General features: G+C 43.0%; 1 protein-coding gene and 1 long non-coding RNA gene across 26 annotated transcripts in view; one reads left to right on the top strand and one right to left on the bottom strand.

Annotated features, from left to right (window-relative positions):
• The window catches only part of KDM5C (lysine demethylase 5C), a 32399-nt gene extending 29876 nt beyond the window's left edge, over positions 1-2523 (top strand). For 10 of the 25 annotated variants that reach the window (XM_043570357.1, XM_043570356.1, XM_043570350.1 and 7 more), the window contains 2 exons: positions 57-313; positions 416-1615. In XM_043570357.1, the coding sequence (XP_043426292.1) occupies positions 57-313; positions 416-781 (623 nt within the window). In that variant the 3' untranslated portion in view covers positions 782-1615. Of the gene's footprint in view, positions 1-56; positions 314-415; positions 1616-1661 lie in introns of those variants that run through there. The other 15 variants (XM_043570352.1, XM_043570366.1, XM_043570358.1 and 12 more) reach the window with 5 other exon arrangements.
• LOC122477403 lies at positions 2248-24569 on the bottom strand. The gene is made up of 2 exons (XR_006295690.1): positions 24256-24569; positions 2248-3601 (listed from the first exon to the last, which is right to left on the bottom strand). It is a non-coding gene; the product is annotated as an uncharacterized LOC122477403 (long non-coding RNA).
• Between the last annotated feature and the right edge of the window lie 325 nt (positions 24570-24894).

The following is a 24894-nucleotide window of genomic DNA, read 5'->3' as shown; positions in this document are numbered from 1 at the left end:
GTAGGCTGTTGGTTGGATATCCCCAGTGACCCCTGTGGTCCTCGGCTCTGTTTTAGTGGTGGGGATACAACCAGGAGCAGCCTCTAACCCAGCCTGTCCCCGCAACCCACCAGACCTGGAGCTGCTTTCCTCGCTGTTGCCACAGTTGACTGGCCCTGTGTTGGAGCTGCCTGAGGCAACTCGGGCCCCTCTAGAGGAGCTTATGTTAGAAGGGGACCTGCTTGAGGTGACCCTGGATGAAAACCACAGCATTTGGCAGCTATTGCAGGCTGGGCAGCCTCCAGACATGGAGCGGATCCGCACACTTCTAGAGGTAAGGAGAGGGATGGACAGGGCCAGGAGGTCAGGCCAAGGAGGCAGGGAGCCCAGGCCTGACCACTGGCCCACACCTCTTTCTGCCTGTCTGATCACACAGCTGGAAAAGGCAGAGCGCCATGGGAGCCGGGCACGGGGCCGGGCGTTGGAGAGGCGGCGACGGCGGAAGGTGGATCGGGGTGGGGAGGGCGATGACCCAGCCCGAGAGGAGCTAGAGCCAAAGAGGGTACGGAGCTCAGGGCCAGAGGCTGAGGAGGCCCAGGAGGAGGAGGAGCTGGAGGAGGAGACTGGGGGTGAGGGCCCCCCCCAACCCCTGCCCACCACTGGCAGCCCCAGCACCCAGGAGAACCAGAATGGCTTGGAGCCGGCACTAGGGGCCACTTCAGGCCCCTCGGCCCCTTTCTCTACTCTGACTCCTAGGCTGCATGTGCCCTGCCCACAGCAGCCACCTCAGCAACAGTTGTGACAGTGGCTGAGCCTAGCACAGACCCCTAACAAAGACCCCCCCCCCCCCACCGTTGGTCTCAAGGATCCTCTTTCTGACCATCAAGCCTGCTTCTTGGGAGGTGGGCAAGTAGGGGGGATGGCCACTGTCCCCCCCCCCCCCCCACTCCCCAGCCTACCCCTGAGTCCCTTGACTTTTATATTCTGACTCCAAGGTATTGTTCAGACCTCAGCTCCTGGGGGCTGGCCCCTGGAGTCCCCCTCCCTGGTAGCCTCTAACCAGCATTCCCAGACACCTGAGGCAGATAAACAGATGGGTGGGCAGGTGGGCAGGGGGGTGGCTGGGGCTGGGCCAGCACCATTCCAGAGACAAGGCCAGTGCATACGCAAACTGGGAGAATCTCTCCCTTCTGTCCCCAGTTCTGGCCCTGGCCAGGCCATGCTACACTAACCTCACCTCCCTCTCACTCTTTCTCCTCCCTCCCCTTTCCTACCTCTATTCCCCCACCTTTACCTCCCCCTCCCCCTTCCCCCTTCCCCCTTCCCTGACTGGTCTACCCAGGAGGAGGAAACTTCACATAGCTGTGCTCACAGTTTTTTATTTTAAATGAATTTGGCTGGGGAGCTCCCCATGATCTGAAGAAAGCTTTTGGTGCTTGTCCTCACAACCACCTTGACCTTCTCTCCCTGTCCCATCCCATCTCCTTTCCTCCTCCTGGGTTCATGTTGTAATAAAAGAAGATTGTTGGTGTGTAATTAATTTGTTCAAAAAAAAAAAAAAAGAAACTTGGTTCCAACTGAAGCCTATTTTAATTTTATTTTATTATTTTCCTCTTGTTAGAAATAAAACCCTTAGCAACATTTTTTGGAAACATGTTTCTGAAGTGTATTTCTCTTTGAAGGGGGAGAACAGTGCCTCCATCACCCGTCAGCGGCGGAGGAGCACTAGGGCTGAAGTCTGGGAGCTCTGGGTTCTGAAAACAAGTTCTACCGGGTTCTCCTTACCTGAGGGCAAGACGTCCTGAGTCTCCCCCTACCCTACCCCCCAAGCCATTTTCCCCCATCTCCCAACGGACGGCCTGCCACCTCGTCTAAACTTCTGCCACGGCCTCCTCCAACTTCATGCCCTCCAGTCTGTCCTCCTCAAGCCCCTGAGGGGAATTTTGGTCTTGGCTTTATTGAGGTATAATTTCTACATCATAAAATTTACCTGCTTTAAATGTAAAACTCAGTGATTTAGAGGGATGTTTCTAAAGTACAGATGTGATCTTGTCACTCTTGCTGCTTAAAACCATCCATGATGCTTCATTGCCCTTAAGATCGAGGTTATATTTATAATCTCATACTTTGTGGAATGCTTTCCTGCCTGACACACCCATATGCCATGTTCAGGGACGCTTCCCTGATTTGTCTATACCCTAAAGGGTTTTTTTCTGCCCCTGTGAAATGGAGACTGAAGCTCAGATGTGTGGTCATTTGCAGCCCAAGTTCACTTTTACAGCTTTATTGTGATACAATTTACATATCATACAGTTTACCCACTTAAAGTATACAGTACAATGGCTTTTAGTATATTCTAGTTGTGCAACCGTCATTGCAAAAGATTTTAGAATGTTTTCATCATTCCAAAATGAAATCACACTCCCCAGGCATCACCCTTCCCCTGCCCTCCCCCCCCCCCCCCGGCCCCTTGACCCTAGGCCACCACTAATCTCTATGGATTTGCCTATTTTGGACATTTTATATAAATGGAATCATACAATTTGTGATCCTTTGTGACTGTGTTCTTTCACTTAACAATGGTTTCAAGCTGAATTCGATTTTAAATGGAGTTGTCAATGGTGCCTTTATATTGGACAGATTTTTTTTTTCCCCTTCCGGGCCCCAGAGTCTTGACAATGAGGGAAAATGAGGGTGTTAGACTAGATCGGGGGCCATCACTACTCTCCCTTTTCTCATTTGCTCCCTCACTGGGTTCATTTTGCTCCATTTCTCCTCCTTCCCAAGATTTCCAGTTGATGGGAACCTAGTGATGAGTGAGAAAGCCCACCATTTTCTGGCTGCTTTGATTGGTGGGAGGATCTGGCTAAGCCCTGCCTCTAGCCTTCTGGTCAGGAGGCACTGGGCTGTACAAGTTAAAGGGGAGGCAGGAGCCAATGAATACCCCTGTCCTGGGCCCAGTTCAACCCAGGCCCCAATCTAGGGGGAAAGGTTGGCCTGTCTGCCCACTTACTTGGAATGGATCATGAAAGGAGGGTTGGAGGAGACACCGTAGAGGAGAGACAGGCTTGAGTGCTACAAAAGGGACAGGAAGGGGCTCAGGCTCAGCACTTCACTCCCACTCCCCACTGCAAGGCAGTCTGCCCCCAGAAGTAACCCAACAGGTGGGGGAAAGGGTACCTATGACCTGCGGGCTAGCAAACTGCTGGCCCAAGTCTGGGGTCCTCCAGGGTATGGCCCAGCCCTCAGCAGTTTGCAGACAGCCTTTTCCATCTTGGCACTGCCCTGTGCCATTCCTCACGGCATGCATCCCATGAGCTCTGGAGAGGCCCCGGCTCTGATTATGCAAGACCCAGGTCAAACATGGCCTCTTCCAGATAGCTTGCTCTGGTGGCACATATGTCCCCCTTGCTGAAGCACTCACCTAGAAAAGGAGGAGTCGGGAGTGGGTGGGGGACAGAGTGGGAGATGGGAAGAAAGGACCTGGGAAGAAGAGGGCATCTTCACCCTCAAAAGTCCTTTTTTATAGACCCTATTTGCTGCTGCTGCTGCTGTTGCTGCTGCTGCTGCTGCTGCTGCATCCTCCCAGAGGTTGCCACATCATTCAGGATGGCTCCTGAGTCTGCAGGTGACAAGGATGAGAAGAGACATCACTTCCACTGAAGACTTAGCCCAACCACACACCTTTACTCCTCTAGTGCTTCCACTGTGCATTACCTGTTGTCTGAAACACTCTAGGATTAATGGGTCTGTCTCTCCCACCATCCTGGGAGCTCCTGGAGGGAAGGCAAGGCCCAGGTCTAAGTCCTCTGTCCCCATTTCAAATCAGTCTGGGTTCAGAAGGAGGGAGACAGGAGCGGCATTTGGAGCCCCGCTGCATAGGAACTCTATTCTCTTTGCACTGCATGAATCTCATTGGTAACAATGTTACCCTGTGGAAGTGGGGTCTGGGGTCCAGGACCATGGTCACTGGGGGCATGAAGGAGCAGACACTGACCATGCTTCTCAGAACTCCTGAAATTGTGGTGATGGGAGAAGAGGGATTTCGAGGCAGATAGGGCCCCTGCCCCTGGGGCACTCCACGGAAAGAAAAGGGAGCAGCCTCCCTTGTGAGCCCCCTGTTGGGTGCCAGCTCCATGAGAGACATTTCACAAAGTGCCTGTCAGACATGCAGGAAGCAGAACCCTCGAAGAATAGGCCTTGTCTGGGCATATCAGACCCGCAGAGCTGGGATTCCCACCAAGTCTCTATGAACCTACTGCTCTGTGCTGCATGATAGAAGGGGTCCAAAGTAATCAGCTTGCACCCAGGAAATATTTCATTGCAGGGGCTCATCATTGATCTCTGCTGTTGGCAGGTGGGAACTCAGCAATGCTGAGCAACAGCCAGATTGGCCTTGGTAGGTAGAAGTCCTTATTTTTGAACTTGTACATAACCTTCATGCCTGCCTGTATTCATTATGTATTGTTGAGTAACAAATTACTCCAAAAACTTAATGGCTTAAAACCATGACATTATCTCATGGTTCCTGTAGGTCAGGAATCAGCACTACTTAGCTGGGTTTCAATTTTAGGGCCTCACAGGCTGCAGTCAAGGTGTCAGCCGAGGCTGCAGTCATCTCAAGGCTCAACTGGGGGAGGATCTGCTTCCAAGCCTACTCATGTGGGTGTTGGCAGGATTCAGTTCCTTGTGGGTTGTTGGACTGAGGGCCTCACTTCCTCACTGGCTGTTGGAAGCTGCCCTCAGTTTCTTGTCATGTGGTCCTCTCCATAGGGCAGCTCACAACATGGCAGCTTGCTTCATCAGACCAGTCGAGATGAGACATACAGAGAATTGCATGAGTGCAAGATGGAAGTCGCTTTATGACCTATCTCTGCAGTGACATCCCATCACTGTTGCAATATTCTATCCATTAGGGGTAAGTCACTAGGTCCAAGCCACACTCGAGGGAAGGGGATTACATAAGGATGTGAATACCAGGAGGTGAAGATCATTGGTGCCATCTTGGAAACGGACTAGTTTATTCTCTGGCCCCCAATGATTTACAACTCTTGGTTTCAGCTCAGGTCATGATCTCACGTTTGTGAGATGGAGCCCTGTATCAGCCTCTGTGCTGACAGCGTGGGGCTTTCTTGGGATTCACGCTCTCTCTGGCCCTCCTCCCCTTCTCTCTCCCCCCATCTCTCTCTCTCGAAATAAACTTGAAAAGTCAGAGAAAGACAAATACCATATGATTTCACTCATGTGGAACTTAAGAAACAAATGAGCAAAGAAAGACAAACCAAGAAAGAGACTCAACTATAGAGAACAAACTGATGGTTACCAGAGGGGAGGTGGGTGAGGGGATGAAAAAAAAAATGGAAAAGCTTGATCTTAACAAAACCAGATGAAGACATCACAAGAAAATTACAGACCAATCTCTCATGAATATAGATGCAAAAATCCTCAACAAAATACTAGCAAACCAAACCCAAGAGCATATAAAAAGATTAGGGGCGCCTGGGTGGCTCAGTTGGTTAAGCGTCCAACTCGTGATTTTGGCTCAAGCCAGGATTTCACGGTTGTGAGATCAAGCCCCACGTTGGTCTCCTGCTTGAGATTCTCTCCCTTTCTCTCTGCCCCTAACCTGTTTGCACTCTCTCTCTCTCAAAACAAATATTAAAAAAAAAAATCATACACTACAATCAAGTGGGATTTGTGTCAGGAATGCAAGCATGGTTCAACATCAGAAAACTGGTTCAAGTTATACATTACATTGATAGAACAAAGGGAAAACCCTACATGATCATGTTAAGAAAAGGCACAGAGCTAATAAATTCAGCAAAGTTGCAGGGTACAAGATCAGCACATAAGAATCAGTTGTGCTTTATACATTAGCACCCACATTTCAAAAATGAAATTAAGAAAGCAATTCCACTTACAATAGCATCTAAAAGAAATACCTAAAAATAAATGTAACCAAGGAGGCCAAAGACTTGTATATTGAAAACTAGAACATGAACTGTGAGATCATGACCTGAGACGAAATCGAGTTGGACGCTTAACTGAGCCACCCAGATGTCCCTTCACTTTTCATAGCCAAAAATAGAAACAAACCAAATGTCCATAACTGAGAATAAATAAAATGTGGTATATCCGTACAATGGAATATTATTTGGCAATAAAAATGAAGTACTGACCCATGCTACAAATATATGGACGAACCTTGAAAACATTTTGCTAGGGGCACCTCGGTTGAGTGACCGACTCTTCATTTCGGCTCAGGTCATGAGCTCATGGTTTGTTAGATCGAGCCCCGCATCGAGCTCCACGCTAATGGTGCAGAGTCTGCTTAGGATTTTCTCTCTCCCTCTGCCCCCTCCCCTGCTTTTACACCCTCTCTCTCAAAAAGAAGGAAAACATTTTGCTAAATGAGAGAATCTAGACACAAAAGATACCTATTGTATGATTTCATTTATATGAAATCTCCAGAATAGGCAAATCTATAAAAACATAAAATAGATTAGTGGTTACTAAGGGAAGTGGTGTGGGGGGAGGTTGGAGGGAAATGGGGAATGACTACTAATGGGTAGAGGTTTTCTTTTTGAGGTGATGAAAATATTTTATATTTATATTGTGATAATGTCAGGCAACTGTGAATATGCTAAAAGACACTGAATTGTATACTTTAAATGGGTGAATTGTATATGTGAATTACATTTCAATAAAGGTGTTATATATCTTATGTACATTTTAGAGGTAATGGTATCTCAGTAAAGCTGTTATATATAAACCTATTGCTGATATACAAAATATCTATATCTATCACCTATCTATCATCTGTTTATCATCATCTATCATCTGTCTAAACATATTATTGCCTCTTTGGAGAAATGGTTGATGCCAGGGCTAGGACCAGAGAATCAAGGGCTTAAAAATGAAAGAAACATTAGAAGCACAAAGAAGCCACTTGAAGGATCTCCTAATGTCTAAATCTGTGACAATTTGAGCAACACAATAATGAATGAATTATAATCCATAAAATAACATTTCATGGGGCGCCTGGGTGGCTCAGTTGGTTGGGCGTCCCACTCGATTTCAGCTCAGGTCATGATCTCACGGTTCGTGAGTTTGAGCCTTGAGTTGGGTTCTGCTCTGACAGCAGGGACCCTGCTTGGGATTCTCTCTCTCCCTCTCTCTGCCCCTCCCACCCTGCTCACATGTGCTCTCTCTCAAAATAAACATTAAAAAATTAAAAAATTCATGAGTCCATATAGAAATATACAAATGAATGAATAAATGAGTGAATGAATAGGGGAGAAGGCAAAGCCCTCATCAAAGAAGAAGTCTAATGAAGTCTTAATGTAGAAGGAATGGTTGAAATAGAAAATCACTATTTGGCAAACACCACAATAACAATTATATCAGGCATGAATCATCAGTAGATGCTAAAATTAGTGGGTGAAAGCTTGATGAAAAAATAAGATTTGCATAAATACTTTGAGTATGTCCTCACAAGTTAGTTACTAATTACTACTTTATAGTGGTGAACACCACCTTGAGAAAGGTTAACATTGTCAAAAATAAGACATATGGACATCATATACCCTCTGTTCTGGTGGACTAAGAAGGGCGCAACACTTTCGTGGTATTTTTTCCCCCAAGTTTTTATTTAAATTCCAGTTAGCATACAGTGTAATATTAGCTTCGGGTGTAGAATTTAGTGATTCAACACTTAACATACAACACCCGGTGCTCTTCATAAGTGCCCTCCTTAATCCCCATCACTTATTTCACCCATCCACCGCCCACTGCCCTTCTGGTATCCATCAATTTGTTTTCTATACTTAAAAGTCTGTTTCTCAGTTTTCCTCTCTTTTTTCCTCCCTATGTTCATTTGTTTCTTAAATTCCACATATGGTATTTGTCTTTGACTGACATTTCATTTAGCAGTATACTCTCTAGCTCCATCCAAGTCGTTGCAAATGGCAAGACTTCATTCTTTTTTATGGCTGAGTTATAGTCCATTATATATACACCACATCTTTTTTATCAGTTCATCCATTGATGGACATTTGAGCTCTTTACATAACTTGCTACTGTTGATAATGCTATAAACATTGGGGCGCATGTATCCCTTCAAATTAGTACTTTTGTATCCTTTGGGTAAATACCTAGTAGTGAAATTGCTGGATCATAGGGTAGTTCTATTTTTAACTTTTTGAGGAACTTCCATACTGTTATCCAGAGTGGCTGCACCAGTTTGCATTCTCACCAACAGTGTTCTTGACAAAAGAGCACAACTTAAATCTAATCATGAGAGAACATCAGAAAAACCTAATTGTGGGATAGCCTACAAAATAACTGACCAATACTCTTCAAAAGTGTCAAAGTCATGAAAGACAAGGAAAGACTGAGGAACTGTCACAGACGATAAGGAGACATGATAACTAATTGTAATGGAGGCATCAGAACAGAAAAAATTTAATTGGAGAAAAACTGGTAAAATCTGACTAAAGTTCAAAGTGAAATTTGGATAGATTAATAGTACTGTGTCAATGTTGATTTCCTGGTTTCAATAATTCTACATAATTCTACTGTGATTGTTTAAAATGGTAACACTTGGCAAAGCTAGGTGAAAGATATATGAGAATTCTTTGTACTAGCTTTATAACTTGTGATGTCCAAAATTATTTTTTTAAAAAAGCTAAAAAATTTAAAAGCACATATTGTTATGTAAACAAGTAGTAAACAGAATGAATTATACCACATAAGACCTTTAGATACTGTTAACCTAAACAGAACAGCCAGTTATTTTACCAGCAAGATAGGTTTATTCAGGAATAACAGAATTGCAATTCGGGACAAGCAAGCTACAGCAAAACCATGGGCAAGTCTGACAATGGAGAGGAGTTATTTTATGGAGAAGGAAAAGTTGGAAGGGGTTGTTTTTGTTTGTTTTAATTTTAATTTCAGTGGAAAGGGTTTGTTTTGAAACAATGAAAGTCCAATGAAAGTCCACTGGAGAAAAGCAAGAGTTCAGGGTGATGACAGTTTCTCATTGGTGAGTTGTAGGGGTAGTCAGTTACTTGCAGGAGATGCAATATACATCTTTTCCTGTTGGGGGCCTGTAATTCATGTTTATTTTCTGTTGACAATTCTGTTGGGGGTCTGTAATTGACAATTCCTAGGACTGAGGTGGAATAGGACAGCTCCCCCCTTCTGGCTTCTCAATTCTACTTTAGTGAGGTTTCTCTTTATTCATTTTCACAATGCACTACAAATACAGTAAAACCTTGGTTTGCGAGCATAACTTGTTCTGGAAACATGCTTGTAATCCAAAGCACTTGTATATCAAAGCGAATTTCCCCGTAAGAAATAATGAAAACTCAGATGATTCGTTCCATAACCTAAAAATATTCATATAAAAATGATTATAATACTGTAATATAATACAAAATAATAAAGAAAATACAAAATATAAAGACAAATTAGCAAATTAACCTGCACTTGCCTTTGAAAACTGTCGTGGCTGGTGTGAGGGAGACAAGAGAGAGGAGGGTTATCTATCACTAATGGAATCACTGCTATCTATTGGCTCAATGGAATCTTTTTCTGCATGGGGGTCATTGTACACTTACATGGGTGTTGACTACAGTACAGTATTAATAAAATCTTGTCATAAACCGTATTTAATGGAACTGGCAATAAGGCAGCAGAGGAAAGGGCCTATATCTGCAGGCAATCTGAACTAGAATGAAGTAAAGCATTCCTAAGATTAATCATATGGAAAAGCAAAGGACTGTCCATAGGTGGTCTGAAGTGACAAAAAATACACCAGTGCCAGTTGTGGGTACCTTCCAGTGTTCTGAAAAATCACTGATTTCTGGCAAACACTGCAGCCTGAGACTGAGCATCTGAGCATCGGAGATGATCACCCACAATCCTGCAGCAAGAGAGAGAGAGAGGAACCATTGATTCAGTTGTGATCATATGACATTCAGCATCACTTACTAATTTGCAAGATATCACTCATTTAAGTCAAAATTTATTAGAAATCTTTGCTTGTCTTGCAGAACACTTGCAGAACAAGTTACACGCAATCCAGGGTTTTACTGCACATGCAAACACAACAGTATAGTTTACCAGAAGAACACATACAAACAAAAGGTTATACATTAAAACATTAGCTTGATTCCCTGAGAATGGCAAATGGGAAAAAGGAGGAATCGATCATTCAATTTATCAGGAGAGGAAACTTAACTGAGACCTTAGCGGCTTTTCTAGAGGGGTTGGGATTAGATTTGGACCTTGCAGGATGGATGTAGGGACTTGGGAGAGATAGGGGGTGGTCTGAAGTCACGATAGTGGCAAAACGTAGACGATGGGGCTTGGAGGTGGTGCCAAGAGCCTGCCTTGGTTTGGGAGGAAAGACCAGGTGTAGAGGCATTGGGAGTTGAGGCTGGTTACAGAGGGGCTCAATCTCTGGAGATGCCTTCAGGGCCAGTTCCCTCTCTGGCCGTATCTTCTTCTCAACTACTGCCAGGAGGCGCTGCTGGCATTGAACACTTTCCTGCCCTTTACCTGGTATTCAGGTCTCATTCTCTTCTAAACACCTCCCTTCTAGCCCCTTCTTGCCCTCCTCCTTCCTCCCCCAGATAATGGCATCCACTGTGTTATCCTGTGATCAGCTCCAGACAGGGGGGATAGGTAAAAGGCCAGGCCTTTCCCCTAGAGTAGGTATTAGGGTCAGACTGGACCAGGGGCTGGTGCTTCCATTACTCCTTGCTTCCCCTAACTATAGACTTCAGTGTCCCCAGCTGGGCTGGTCCTGCTGTGTGACTTATGTGGTCATCTCCCCAACCTGTTGGGCAGTCCCAATATAAGCTCCAATATATTGGGCAGTCCCAATATAAGCTCCTCTCACAACCAAGCATTGCAAATGAGCAGCTGAGGCCCAAAAGGAGCATAGAGGGGCCCAGAAAGAGCAGACATGGTAAGGGGTAATTACAGGAGGAGCCACCCACCCAGGGGCTGCTGAACTGCCTGAGTGCCAATCTTGCCTCCATTGATTACTGGCTGTGGTTTTGTTTTGTTTTGGTTTTGGGTTTTTTGCAAATCACTTAATCTCTTATAGTCTCAGTTCCCACATGTTTATATTGAAGAATAGTAGAATAAGAGTACCTACCACAGAGGGTTAATGTCCGAATTAAATGAGATTATGTATTTAGTGTCTGACATAAGTCCTCAATAAATGATAGCTGCCATTATTATTATTATACATTCCTTGTCCTGGTCCTTGGGCTTTCATAGGTGGAGTGAGACATCACCCTGGCTGTGGCTATAGCTCCAATTCAGAGGAGGTGTGGGGTACTGAGAAAGGGATGAGAAGTGGGCTTGGTGAAAACTTGTACTCCTTTGCATTTATTTTATATAGTTATGATAAAAAACAAAATACACAGAGGAGATAGTAAATCTTTAACATATATTACTAAGTATTTTCACATTTTTGAATGATATAATCGAGCCTCTTCTGTGCATATATATTTTACATAAGGTTTTATGCTGGAATATATACATAATTCCTCATCAGGACTTTTTACTTTTTTATTTTTTTTAATGTTTATTATTTTTGAGATAGACAAAGAATAAGCAGGGGAGGGACAGAGAGAGAGGAGACACAGAATCTGAAGCAGGCTCCAGGCTCTGAGCTGTCAGCACAGAGCTTGACAAGCTCAAACCTACGAGTGGTGACTTAATGAGCTTAACTGACTGAGCCACCCAGTCCTCATCAGGACTTTTTACTAATGACCTCTTTAAAATCTTGATTGTTGCTATTAATGAGAAATGCTTTTTTTTTTCAAGTAGGTACAGCTAGTTGGAAATAGAAAAGGAGACTTTTTTCCCCCTCTATTAACCAGAATTTCTATTTCATCCTTGAAATCATTTAAATCCAGTTGAATATTTTAATAGTTTTTTAATACAGCTTGAAGTCTGGGATTGTGATGCCTCCAGCTTTGGTTTTCCTTTTCAACATGACTTTGGCTATTTGGGGTCTTTTCTGGTTCCATACAAATTTCAGGATTGTTTGTTCTAGCTCTGTGAAGAATGCTGGTGGTATTTTGATAAGGATTGCATTGAATGTGTAGATTGCTTTGGGTAGTATCAACATTTTAACAATATTTGTTCTTCCAATCCATGAGCATGGAGTGTTTTTCCATCTCTTTGTGTCTTCTTCGATTTCTTTCAGAAGCTTTCTATGGTTTTCAGCATACAGATCTTTTACTTCTTTGGTTAGGTTTATTCCTAGGTATCTTATGATACAAGTTTTATAATTTTTTTAACATTTATTTATTTTTGAGAGACAGAGTGCGAGCAGGGGAGGGGCAAGGAGAGAGGTGGGACACAGAATCCGAAGCAGGCTCCAGGATCTGAGCTGTCAGCACAGAGCCTGATGCAGGGCTCGAACTCACAGACTGCAAGATCATGACCTGACCTGAATTCGGACGCTCAACCGAATGAGTCATCCAGGCACTTCGTATGATACTAGTTTTAAAATAATGGTTCTTTTCTTCAAGTTATTCACAGATGTTACTCTAATTCTTTAATTTTCTTTATGATTCAAATTATAATAGCAACATTACCAGGGAATGATTTTTTTAAGATCACTTATCCAAAGTTGACTTTTTGCTTTGAACTTTCAAATCTCTGTCAGTGCACATTCATCTCTTTTCACATGGTCCTTCCACATTTCTACACAGTATATTAAGGAACCCAAAAAAGTCAGCTAATCTTTCCACAGATCTACCAGGTAAGAATTGTTTATGGAAAAAAAACCCCTCAATTTTGATTTTTCCTCACAAACTTTTTAAAATATTCTTCCTTTGGGTCAGCTTACACACTTGTGAAACAGCAAAGAGGGATGTTCTGATCCTTTGTCTTAAAACAAAGGTGAAAACAGGTGCAATGTTAGTGCATTGTATTTAATTAGACTTGTCATGCCAATAGTACCATTTCCCATGGAAATCAGATCAAAAGGCAAACTCTTACAGATGAAGGCTTTTCTGTATAAAATAAATGAAACAACATATTAATAGAATCTCAGGGTTTTCAGAACAAACTCTAGATGCAAAGCCTTTACATCTTCTTATCACTGTGGTCTCACTCACTACACAAATTTATTTATTTCAAAATATTGATAAAAATGCAATGCACAATCCTGGATTGGGCCATTTTGCTATAAATTATAGGACATTAGGAAAATTGGTGAAATATGAAGATTAGGTGGTAGTGATATATTAACATTAATTTCATGACACTGATGATTGTATTGTGATTATGTAGGAAAATGTCCTTATTTGTAGAAAATCACACTAAAATATTCAGAAGTGATGGGTCTGCAACTAGATCTGCAACTCGCTTTCAAGTGGATCAGGAAAAGAAGTTCTCTATACTGTTCTTGCAACTTCTCTTTAACCTTGTGATTATTCTGGGGCGCCTGGGTGGCTCAATCGGTTGAGCGTCCGACTTCAGCTTAGGTCACGAACTCGCGGTTTGTGAGTTTGAGCCCCGCATCAGGCTCTGTGCTGACAGCTCAGAGCCTGGAGCCTGTTTCGGATTCTGTGTCTCCCTCTCTCTCTGCTCCTCCCCCGCTCATGCTCTGTCTCTCTCTGTCTCTCAAAAATAAATAAATGCTAAAAAAAAATTTAACCTTGTTATTATTCCAAAATAAAAATAATTCATGAAATATTTGCTTGAATATTTTAACCTGGAATTATTTGCTTGGCATTATTGCTTCTCTCAATAATTTTCCATGCAAATCAGGCAATTGGGCTGAGCAATGAGGGCTTCTTGGGCACCCAAATCCAAACTTGAGATGATCCCCATGACTGAAACATCATACATGGACATGAAGTTGGTCTTGAAAATACGATGACATTGCAGCTTTATTCCAAAAGTTGTTCATTACGATATTGTGATGGTTAATTTCATGTGTCAACTTTGCCAGACCATGGGTTGCCCAGATATTTGGTCAAACATTAATTCAGGTGTTATTTTGGACGAGGTTAACATTTAAATCAGTAATCAGTAGACTGAGTAAAGCAGATTGATCTCCTGAATGTGTGTGGGCCTCATCCAGTCAGTTGAAGGCCTGAATAGAAGAAAAAGGCTGACTCTCCCCAGAGTAAGGGAGAATCCTTTCTGCCTGACTGCCTTTGAACTGAGATATCAGCTTTTTCCTATCTTCAGACTCAAATGAAACAATGACTCTTCCTGGGTGTGTTGGCCTTTGGACTAGAACTACACCATCAGTTCTCCTGGGTCTCCCCTTGCCAACTCATCCTGCAGATCTTCAGGCTTGTCAGCCTCTATAAGTGTATAAATAAACCAATTCCTTATAATAAATCTCTATATCTCTATATTGGCATCCTGTTGGTTCTTTCTCTGGAGGACCCTGACTAACACAGATTTTGGTACAGAAAGCAGCTAGAGAAACAAAATTTTTTTTTTAATTTTTTTTCAATGTTTATTTATTTTTGGGACAGAGAGAGACAGAGCATGAACGGGGGAGGGGCAGAGAGAGAGGGAGACACAGAATCGGAAACAGGCTCCAGGCTCTGAGCCATCAGCCCAGAGCCTGACGCGGGGCTCGAACTCCCGGACCATGAGATCGTGACCTGGCTGAAGTCGGACGCTTAACTGACTGCGCCACCCAGGCACCCCGAGGAACAAAATTTTAAGGATGATTTTTCTGAATGGGTTCTGGAGTTTCTGTGTGGTAGGGTCCCCTCCCCAAGGAAAGAAGAAGAAGAAAAAAAACCTCAAGGCAACCTGGTTATACACATACATGACAATATGCCTCACGACCTTGTAACATGAGACCGCTTAATCAGACTGCATGCTTGTGTGTTACCATATATAGGAGACAAAGAAGTGGAAAATGTATAAACTACTACACCACATGGCGTTTGGGTCTCAGTTTTTCCGGTACGAACCCAACTGAACGGTGCCAGCAGGAATAAAGTTGCTTCCGGGAAAGAAAAGCCTCAGTGTCAACGACTCTCTGTGCAAGAATCCTGCGACATCTGGAATTGAATCTCTAATCTAAATATTTTGGTTAAAAAAAATTTTTTTAATGTTTATTTTTTGAGAGAGAGAGACAGAGTGTGAGCAGGGTAAGGGCAGAGATAGAGAGGGAGACACAGAATCTGAAGCAGCTTCCAGGCTCTGAGCTGTCAGCACAGAGCCCAACACGGGGCTCAAACCCATGAGCCATGACATCATGACCTAAGCCGAAGTTGGATGCTTAACCAACAGAGCCACCCAGGCACCCCTAAATATTTTGGGGTTTTTTTAATGTTTTATTTATTTTTGAGAGAAAGAGAGAATAAGAGGGGCAGAGAGAGAGGGAGACAGAGAATCCCTGAAGCAGGCTCCAGGTCCTGAGATGTCACCACAGAGCCCTACACGGGGCTTGAACCCATCCATGAAACACAAGATCATGACCTGAGCCCAAGTCAGATGCTTAACCAACTGAGCCACCCAGGCACCCCTAATCTGATTATATTCAAAGACACTAATGGGATGCTGGGGAAGATGGTGGCATAGGAGGGCACCGGGCTCAACTTGTCCTGCTGATCACTTAGATTCCACCCACACCTGCCTAAGTAACCGAGAAAACCACCAGAAGACTAGCAGAATGGACTCTTTGGAGCCAAGCATAGACAAGAGGCCCACAGAAGAGGATCCACCCCAGCTAATATGCCAGATCCCACCAAAGCAGCACCACAAGCCTGGCAGTGTGCAAATAGCCTGGACAGGGGCCACACCACTCCACAGTGAGTCCTGCCCCTGGGAGAGGGGAAGATAAGGTGCACACCAGTCTGACTGTGGCCCCAGCGGTGGGCTGGGGACAGACATTGGGTCTGACTTCAGCCCCGCCCACCAACATGTTACTCCACACAGCATAGGGGAAGTGCCCTGCAGTTCCGCACTACCCCAGGGACTACCCTAAATGATGAAACGAAAGAACTCTCCTCAAAAGAAACTCCAGGAAGTAGCGACAGCTAATGAATTGATCAAAAATGATTTAAGCAATACAAAGGAACAAGAATTTAGAATAATAGTCATAAAATTAATCGCTGGGCTTGAAAAAAGTATAGAGGACAGCAGAGAATCTATTGCTACAGAGATCAAGGGACTAAAAAATAGTCATGAGGAGCTAAAAAATGCTATAAATGAGGTGCAAAATAAAATGGAAGCAACCACAGCTTGGATTGAAGAGGCAGAGGAGAGAATAGATGAATTAGAAGATAAAATTATGGAAAAAGAGGATGCTGAGAAAAAGAGAGATAATAAAATCCAGGAGTATGAGGGGAGAATTAGAGAACTAAGTGATGCAATCAAATGCAACAATATAAGTATCATAAGAATTCCAGAAGAGGAAGAGAGAAAGAAAGGGGCTGAAGGTGAACTTGAACAAATCATAGTTGAGAACTTCCCTGATCTGGGGAAGGAAAAAGGCATTGAAATCCAAGAGGCACAGAGAACTCCCTTCAGACATAACTTGAATCGATCTTCTGCATGATATATCATAGTGAAACTGGAAAAATACAAGGATAAAGAGAAAATTCTGAAAGTAGCTAGGGATAAACACGCTCTAACTTATAAAGGGAGATCCATAAGACTCATGGCAGACCTATCTACTGAAACTTGGCAGGCCAGAAAGGAATGGCAGGAAATCTTCAATGTGATGAACAGAAAAAATATGCAACCGAGAATCCTTTATCCAGCAAGTCTGTCATTCAGAATAGAAGGAGAGATAAAGGTCTTCCCAAACAAAAAAAACTGAAGGAATGCATCACTAAACCAGCCCTACAAGAGATCCTAAGGGGGACTCTGTGAGTGAAGTGTTGCAAGGACCACAAAGTACCAGAGACATCACTACAAGCAGGAAACCTACAGACATCACAATGCCTCTAAATTCATATCTTTCTATAATAACACTGAATGTAAATGGACAAAATGCTCCAACCAAAAGACATAGGGTATCAGAATGGATAAAAAACAAGACCCATCTATTTGCTGTCTACAAGAGACTCATTTTAGACCTGAGGACACCTGCAGATTGAAAGTGAGGGGATGGAGAACTATCTATCATGGTACTGGAAGTCAAAAGAAAGCTGGAGTAGCCATACTTATATCAGACAAACTAGACTTTAAATTAAAGGCTGTAACAAGAGATGAAGAAGGGCATTATGTAATAATTACAGGGTCTATCCATCAGGAAGAGCTAACAAGTATAAATGTCTATGTGCCGAATATGGGAGCCCCCAAATATATAAAACAATTAACCACAAACATAAGCAACCTTATTGATAAGAATGTGGTAATTTCAGGGGACTTTAAATACTCCACTTACAACAATGGATAGATCATCTAGACAGGGGATCAATAAATAAACAAGGGCCCTGAATGATACATTGGATCAGATGGACTTGACAGATATATTTAGAACTCTGCATCCCAAAGCAACAGAATATACTTTCTTCTCAAGTGCACATGGAACATTCTCCAAGATAGATCACATTCTGGATCACAAAACAGCCCTTCATAAGTACAAAAGAATTGAGATCACACCATGCACACTTTCAGACCACAATGCTATGAAACTTGAAATCAACCACAGGAAAAAGTCAGGGAAACCTCCAAAAGCATGGAGGTTAAAGAACATCCTACTAAAGAATGAATTGGTCAACCAGATAGTTAGAGAAGAAATTTAAAAATATATGGAAACAAATGAAGATGAAAATACAACAATCCAAATGCTTTGGGATACAGTGAAGGCAGTCCTCAGAGGAAAATACATTGCAATCCAGGCCTATCTCAAGAAACAAGAAAAATCCCAAATACAAAATCTAACAGCACACCTAAAGGAAATAGAAGCAGAACAGCAAAGACACCCCAAACCCAGCAGAAGAAGAAAAATAATAAAGATCAGAGCAGAAATAAACAATACAGAATATAAAAAAACTGTAGAGCAAATCAATGAAACCAAGAGTTGGTTTTTTGAAAAAATAAACAAAACTGATAAACCTCTAGCCAGGCTTCTCAAAAAGAAAAGGGAGATGACCCAAATAGATAAAATCATGAATGAAAATGGAATTAGTACAACCAATCCCTCAGAAATACAAGCAATTATCAGGGAATACTATGAAAAATTACATGCCAACAAACTGGACAACCTGGAAGAAATGGACAAATTCCTAGGCACCCACACACTTCCAAAACTCAAACAGGAAAAAATAGAAAACTTGAGCAGACCCATAACCAGCGATGAAATTGAATCAGTTATCAAAAATCTCCCAACAAATAAGAGTCCAGGACCAGATGGCTTCCCTGGGGAACTCTACCAGACATTTAAAGCAGAGATAATACCTATCCTTCTCAAGCTGTTCCAAAAAATAGAAAGGGAAGGAAAACTTCCAGACTCATTCTATGAAGCCAGCATTACTTTGGTTCGTAAACCAGACAGAGAACCAGCAAAAAAAAGAGAACTACAGGCCAACATCCCCGATGAATATGGATGCAAAAATTCTCAATAAGATACTAGCAAATCGAATTCAACAACATATAAAAAGAATTATTCACCATGATCAAGTGGGATTCATTCCTGGGATGCAGGGGTGGTTCCACATTTGCAAATCAATTAATGTGATACATCACATTAATAAAAGAAAAGAAAAGAACCATATGATCCTGTCAATCGATTCAGAAAAAGCATTTGACAAAATTCATCATCCTTTCATAATAAAAACCCTCCAGAAAGTCGGGATAGAAGGAACATACTTAAACATCACAAAAGCCATTTATGAAAAGCCCACAGCTAATATCATCCTCAATGGGGAAAAACTGAGAGCTTTTTCCCTGAGATCAGGAACACGACAGGGATGCCCACTCTCACCGCTGCTGTTTAACATAGTGCTGGAAGTGCTAGCATCAGCAGACAACAAAAGGAAATCAAAGGCATCAAAATTGGCAAAGATGAAGCCAAGCTTTCACTTTTTGCAGATGACATGATATTATATATGGAAAACCCGATAGACTCCACCAAAAGTCTGCTAGAACTGATACTGAATTCAGCAAAGTCGCAGGATACAAAATCAATGTACAGAAATCAGTTGCATTCTTATACACTAACAATGAAGCAACAGAAAGACAAATAAAGAAACTGATCCCATTCACAATTGCACCAAGTATCATAAAATACCTAGGAATAAACCTAACCAAAGATGTAAAAGATCTGTATGCTGAAAACTATAGAAAGCTTATGAAGGAAATTGAAGAAGATATAAAGAAATGGAAAAACATTCCGTGCTCATGGATTGAAAGAATAAATATTGTTAAAATGTCAATAATACCCAAAGCTATCTACACATTCAATGCAATCCCAATCAAAATTGCACCAGCATTCTTCTCAAAGCTAGATCAAGCAATGATAAAATTTGTATGGAACCACAAAAGCCCCAAATAGACAAAGTAATTTTGAAGAAGAAGACCAAAGCAGAAGGCATCACAATCCCAGACTTTAGCCTCTACTACAAAGCTGTCATCATCAAGACAGCATGGTATTGGCACAAAAACAGACACATAGACCAATGGAATAGAATAGAAACCCCAGAACTAGACCCACAAACGTATGGCCAACTACTCTTTGACAAAGCAGGAAAGAATATCCAATGTAAAAAAGACAGTCTCTTTAACAAATGGTGCGGGGAGAGCTTGCCAGCAACATGCAGAAGAATGAAACTAGACCACTTTCTTACACCATTCACAAAAATAAACTCAAAATGGATAAAGGACCTGAATGTGAGACAGGAAACCATCAAAACCCTAGAGGAGAAAGCAGGAAAAAAACCTCTCTGACCTCAGTCACAGCAATTTCTTACTTGACACATCCCAAAGGCAAGGGAATTAAAAGCAAAAATGAACTATTGGGACCTCATCAAGATTAAAAAGCTTCTGCACTGCAAAGGAAACAATCAACAAAACTAAAAGGCAACCAACAGAATGGGAAAAGATATTTGCAAATGACATATTGGACAAAGGGCTAGTACCCAAAATCTATAAAGAACTCACCAAACTCCACACCCCTAAAACAAATAATACAGTGATGAAATGGGCAGAAAACATGAATACACACTTCTATAAAGAAGACATCCAGATGGCCAACAGGCACATGAAAAGATGCTCAACGTCGCTCCTCATCACGGAAATACACATCAAAACCACATTCAGATATCACCTCACGCCTGTCAGAGTGGCTAAAATGAACAAATCAGGAGACTATCGATGCTGGCGAGGATGTGGAGAAACGGGAACCCTCTTGCACTGTTGGTGGGAATGCAAACTGGTACAGCCGCTCTGGAAAACAGTGTGGAGGTTCCTCAAAAAATTAAAAAGAGACCTACCCTATGACCCAGCAATAGCACTGCTAGGAATTTACCCCAGGGCTACAGGAGTGCTGATGCATAGGGGCACTTGTACCCCAATGTTTATAGCAGCACTTTCAACAATAGCCAAATTATGGAAAGAGCCTAAATGTCCATCAACTGATGAATGGATAAAGAAATTGTGGTTTATATACACAATGGAACACTACGTGGCAATGAGAAAGAATGAAATATGGCCCTTTGTAGCAACGTGGATGGAACTGGAGAGTGTTATGCCAAGTGAAATAAGCCATACAGTGGGGCGCCTGGGTGGCGCAGTCGGTTAAGCGTCCGACTTCAGCCAGGTCACGATCTCGCGGTCCGTGAGTTCGAGCCCCGCGTCAGGCTCTGGGCTGATGGCTCAGAGCCTGGAGCCTGTTTCCGATTCTGTGTCTCCCTCTCTCTCTGCCCCTCCCCTGTTCATGCTCTGTCTCTCTCTGTCCCAAAAATAAATAAACGTTGAAAAAATTTTTTTAAAAAGAAATAAGCCATACAGAGAAAGACAGATACCATATGGTTTCACTCCTATGTGGATCCTGAGAAAGTTAACAGAAGACCATGGAGGAGGAGAAGGAAAAATAAAGGTTAGAGAGGGAGGGAGCCAACACATAAGAGACTCTTAAAAACTGAGAACAAACTGAGGGTTGATGGGGGGTAGGAGGGAGGGGAGGGTGGGTGAGGGGTACTGAGGAGGGCACCTGTTGGGATGAGCACTGGGTGTTGCATGGAAACCAATTTGACAATAAATTTCATATATAAAAAAAAGACACTAATGACTCTATCCCAGTGGTAGAGAACTAATTGTTCATAGCATGAACTTATAGAGAAACACAAAATATCATCATGTAATATTCCTAATCAACCACTTACAAGAAGCAAGGATCTGGATGACTGTGTATATACTTTTTAACACTTTTTAAACATTTTTGGGGGGTCAAATTAACAAATATAATGAGATTGGCTGTTTGCTCCTAATGTTGCTGGACAAAGTAGGGGGGTGGGGGAGAATGAGCTCAAGGATTTGAATTCCCCCTGCAAGAGCCACATAAATGACTTGAAAGCTTCTGTTGTTGCCCTGGAGACCCTTATCTCCTATAGCTGCGGGGCTGAGATCATTGAAAATCAAACACAGAACCTCATTCTACAACTGGTTGAATTTTAATATAAGCTAAACTCACAGCCTCACAGGGTGTCTACTGTTATACGTTTTTTAAAGTATATTTTTAGTTTTGAGAGAGAGACAGAGAGACCAAGTGGGGGAGGGGCAGAAAGAGAGGGAGAGAGAGAATCCCAAGCAGGCTCCACGCTGTCAGCATGGAGCCCAATATGGGGCTCGAACTCACAAACCATGAGATCATGACATGAGCCAAAACCAAGAGTCTGACGCTTAACCAACTGAGCCAACCCTAGGGTGTCTATGGTTAAAGTGAAAGCACTGATGCGGGAAAGAATAGGATCCTGAAAGTTGGGATGGTGAGTCTCCTTAAGGAACACTGCCAAAAATTTATATTTCTGATCTTTCTCTTAGCCTTTCCCAAAGGGACCCACAGCTTTTTACAGGATAACAGCATTGGGTAAAAGGAAATAATCAGATCATTGGGGGATTACTGGACACTAGGTCCAAACTGACACTGATTCCAGGAGATCCAAAACGTCACTGTGACCCTTACTTGACGGGGGAGATAACATGATCACCAAAATGTCACTGTGACCATCGACCCCCCCGCCGCGCAGTCTGAGTAGGAGCTTATGGAAGTCAGGTGATCAATGGGGTTTTAGTTCAGTTCCATCTCACAATAGGCCTAGTGGGTCCCCAAATCCATCTTGTGGCTATTTCCCCAGTCTGGAATTCATAAGTAGAATCTATATACTCAGCTGCTAAATCCATAATTGGAATATACATACTCATAGTATTTTCCTGACCTGTGGAGTGACAGGTGTTATGGTGGGAAAGGCCAAATGGAAACCACTAGAAATACACCTACTTATGAATAGAGTCAATCTAAAGTAGAAATGCATCCTTAGAGGGACTGCAGAGACGAATGCCATCATCAAGGACTGGAGAGATGCAAGGGTGGTGATTCCCACCACTTCCCCATTCAGTTCTCCTACTTGGCTTACACAGAAGACAGATGGATCTTGGGGAATGACAGTGGATTTTAGTAGGCTTAATCATATGGTGACTCCAACTGAAGCTGCTGTACCAGATGCAGATTCATTGCTTGAGCAAATTAACACACACCCTGGTTTCCCCTGGTACCTGGTGCGTGACTATTGATCTGCAACATTCTTTTTTTTCCCTCCGTACCTGATAATATGGACCACCCAAAGTAGTTTGCTTTCAGTAACACATCTTTACTGTCCACCCTTAGGGTATGTCAACTCCTTAGCCCTATGTCATAATTTAGTTCACATGTATCTTTATTACCTTTCTTTTCCATAAAATACCATACTGGTTCATTGCATTGATGACATTTTGCTGCCTGGATCTAGTGAGCAAGAACTAGCAACCCCTGTAGACTCATTGGTAAGACACACAGTGTCAGAAAGTGGAAAATAAATCTGACAAAAGTTCAAGAATTCAAAAATTCAAAAATTCTGCCTCAGTGAAATTTCTGGGGATGCAGTGATATGGGGCAGGTTGAGATATCCCTTCCAAGGTGGACAATAAATTGTTGCATCTGGTCCCTCCTAGAAGTAAAAATGAGACACAATGCTTAGTGGGCCTGTTTGGATTTTGGAGGCCACATATTTCTCATTTGGGTGAGTTATTCTGGCTTATTTACTGAGTGACTGTAGAAGCTGCTCGTTTGGAGTGGGACTCAGAACAAATGAAGTTCTGCAACTGGTCCAGGCTGCTGTGCCAGGCTCTGTCACTTGGGCCATATGACTCAGCAGATATAAGGGTACTTGGTGTCAGTGGCAGATAGGGATGCTGTTTGGAGTTTGGGGCAGGCTCCTGTAGATGAACTGCAGTGCAGGCTCTTAGGATTTCAGAGCAAAACCCTGCCATCCTCTGTGTATAATGACTCTCCTTTTGAGAAACCGCTCTTGGCCTGCTACTGAGCCTTAGCAGAGACTGAAAGCTTAACCATGGGCCCTGAGCTACCATGTGACCTGAGCTGCCTATCACAAACTGGGTGTTATCTGACCCAACATGATTGGAAAATTGGTGACAAGGAAATTGGGGGAAGAAGTATGTGGATAGACCTCTCTGAATGGGCAAAAAATGTGAAGATCGTTGTGCTTCATGTGAATGCTCACCAAAGGGTAACCTTGGCAGAGGAAAATTTGAATAATCAAGTGGATAAGATGACCCACTCTGTGGATATCAGTCTCCTTCACCAAGCACCCCTGTCACCCAATGGGCTCATGAACAAAATGGCAAGGATGGAGGATGTGCACAGGCTCTGAAGCATGAATTTCAACTCATCAAGGCCAACCTGGCTATGGCCACCACTGAGTGCCCAACCTGGAAGCAGCAGGGACCAACACTGAGTCCCTGATATGGCACAATTGTCTAGGGTGATCAGCCAGTGACCTGGTAGCAGGTTGATTACATTGGACCCCTTCCATTATGAAAGGGGCAAGATTTTGTGGTTACTGGAATAGACACTTACTCTGGATGCAGGGCTGCCTTCCCTATACTTAATGCTTCTGCCAAAACCACCATCTGTGGACTTACAGAGTGCCTTATCCACCATCAGGGTATTCCACACAACTTTGGTTCTGATCACAGAACTCAGAAAAAGTGCAGCTATGAACCCATGCTCATGGAATTCACTGTTATTACCATGTTCCTTACCATTCTAAAGCAGTTGGCTTCCTGGAACAGTAGAATGGCCTTTTGAAGACTCAGTTGCAGGGCCAGTTAGGTGGCAATACCTTGCAGGGCTGGAGCAAGGTTCTCCAGAAGGCTGTATGTACTCTGAATCAGCATCGGTGTGTGGTGTTATTTCTCACATAGCCAGAAGTCAGTCCAGGAATCAAGGGCTGGAAATAGAGTGGTGCCACTCAGTATTATACCTAGTGACCCGCTAGCAAAAATTTTCCTTCCTGTTCTGGCAACCTTATTCTCTGCTGGCCTAGAGGCCTTAGTTCCAAAGGGAGGGATGCTTCCACCAGGTGACACAACAATGATTCCACTAAACTGGAAGTTAAGTCTGCTCCTCCAGCCACTTTAGACTCCTCATGCCTCTGAATCAATAGGCAAAGAAGGGAGTTACTGTGCAGGCTGGGGTGACTGATCCTATCTGCCAAGGGGAAATTGGACTGCTGTTGCACAATGGTAGTAAGGAATAGTGTATCAGTATATGGATGATCCTTTAGGGAATCGCTTAGTGTCACCATGCCCTGTGATTAAGGTCAATGTAAAAGTACAACTTGATCCAGGAAGGCATACTATCGGCCCAGATCCTTCAGGAATAAAGGTTTGAGTTACCCC

The sequence above is a fragment of the Prionailurus bengalensis genome, chromosome X (genome assembly GCF_016509475.1).
Source record: "Prionailurus bengalensis isolate Pbe53 chromosome X, Fcat_Pben_1.1_paternal_pri, whole genome shotgun sequence".
Lineage (NCBI taxonomy): Eukaryota > Metazoa > Chordata > Mammalia > Carnivora > Felidae > Prionailurus > Prionailurus bengalensis.
Note: the sequence above shows the minus strand (reverse complement) of the source record. Positions and strands in the feature narration are given on the sequence as shown.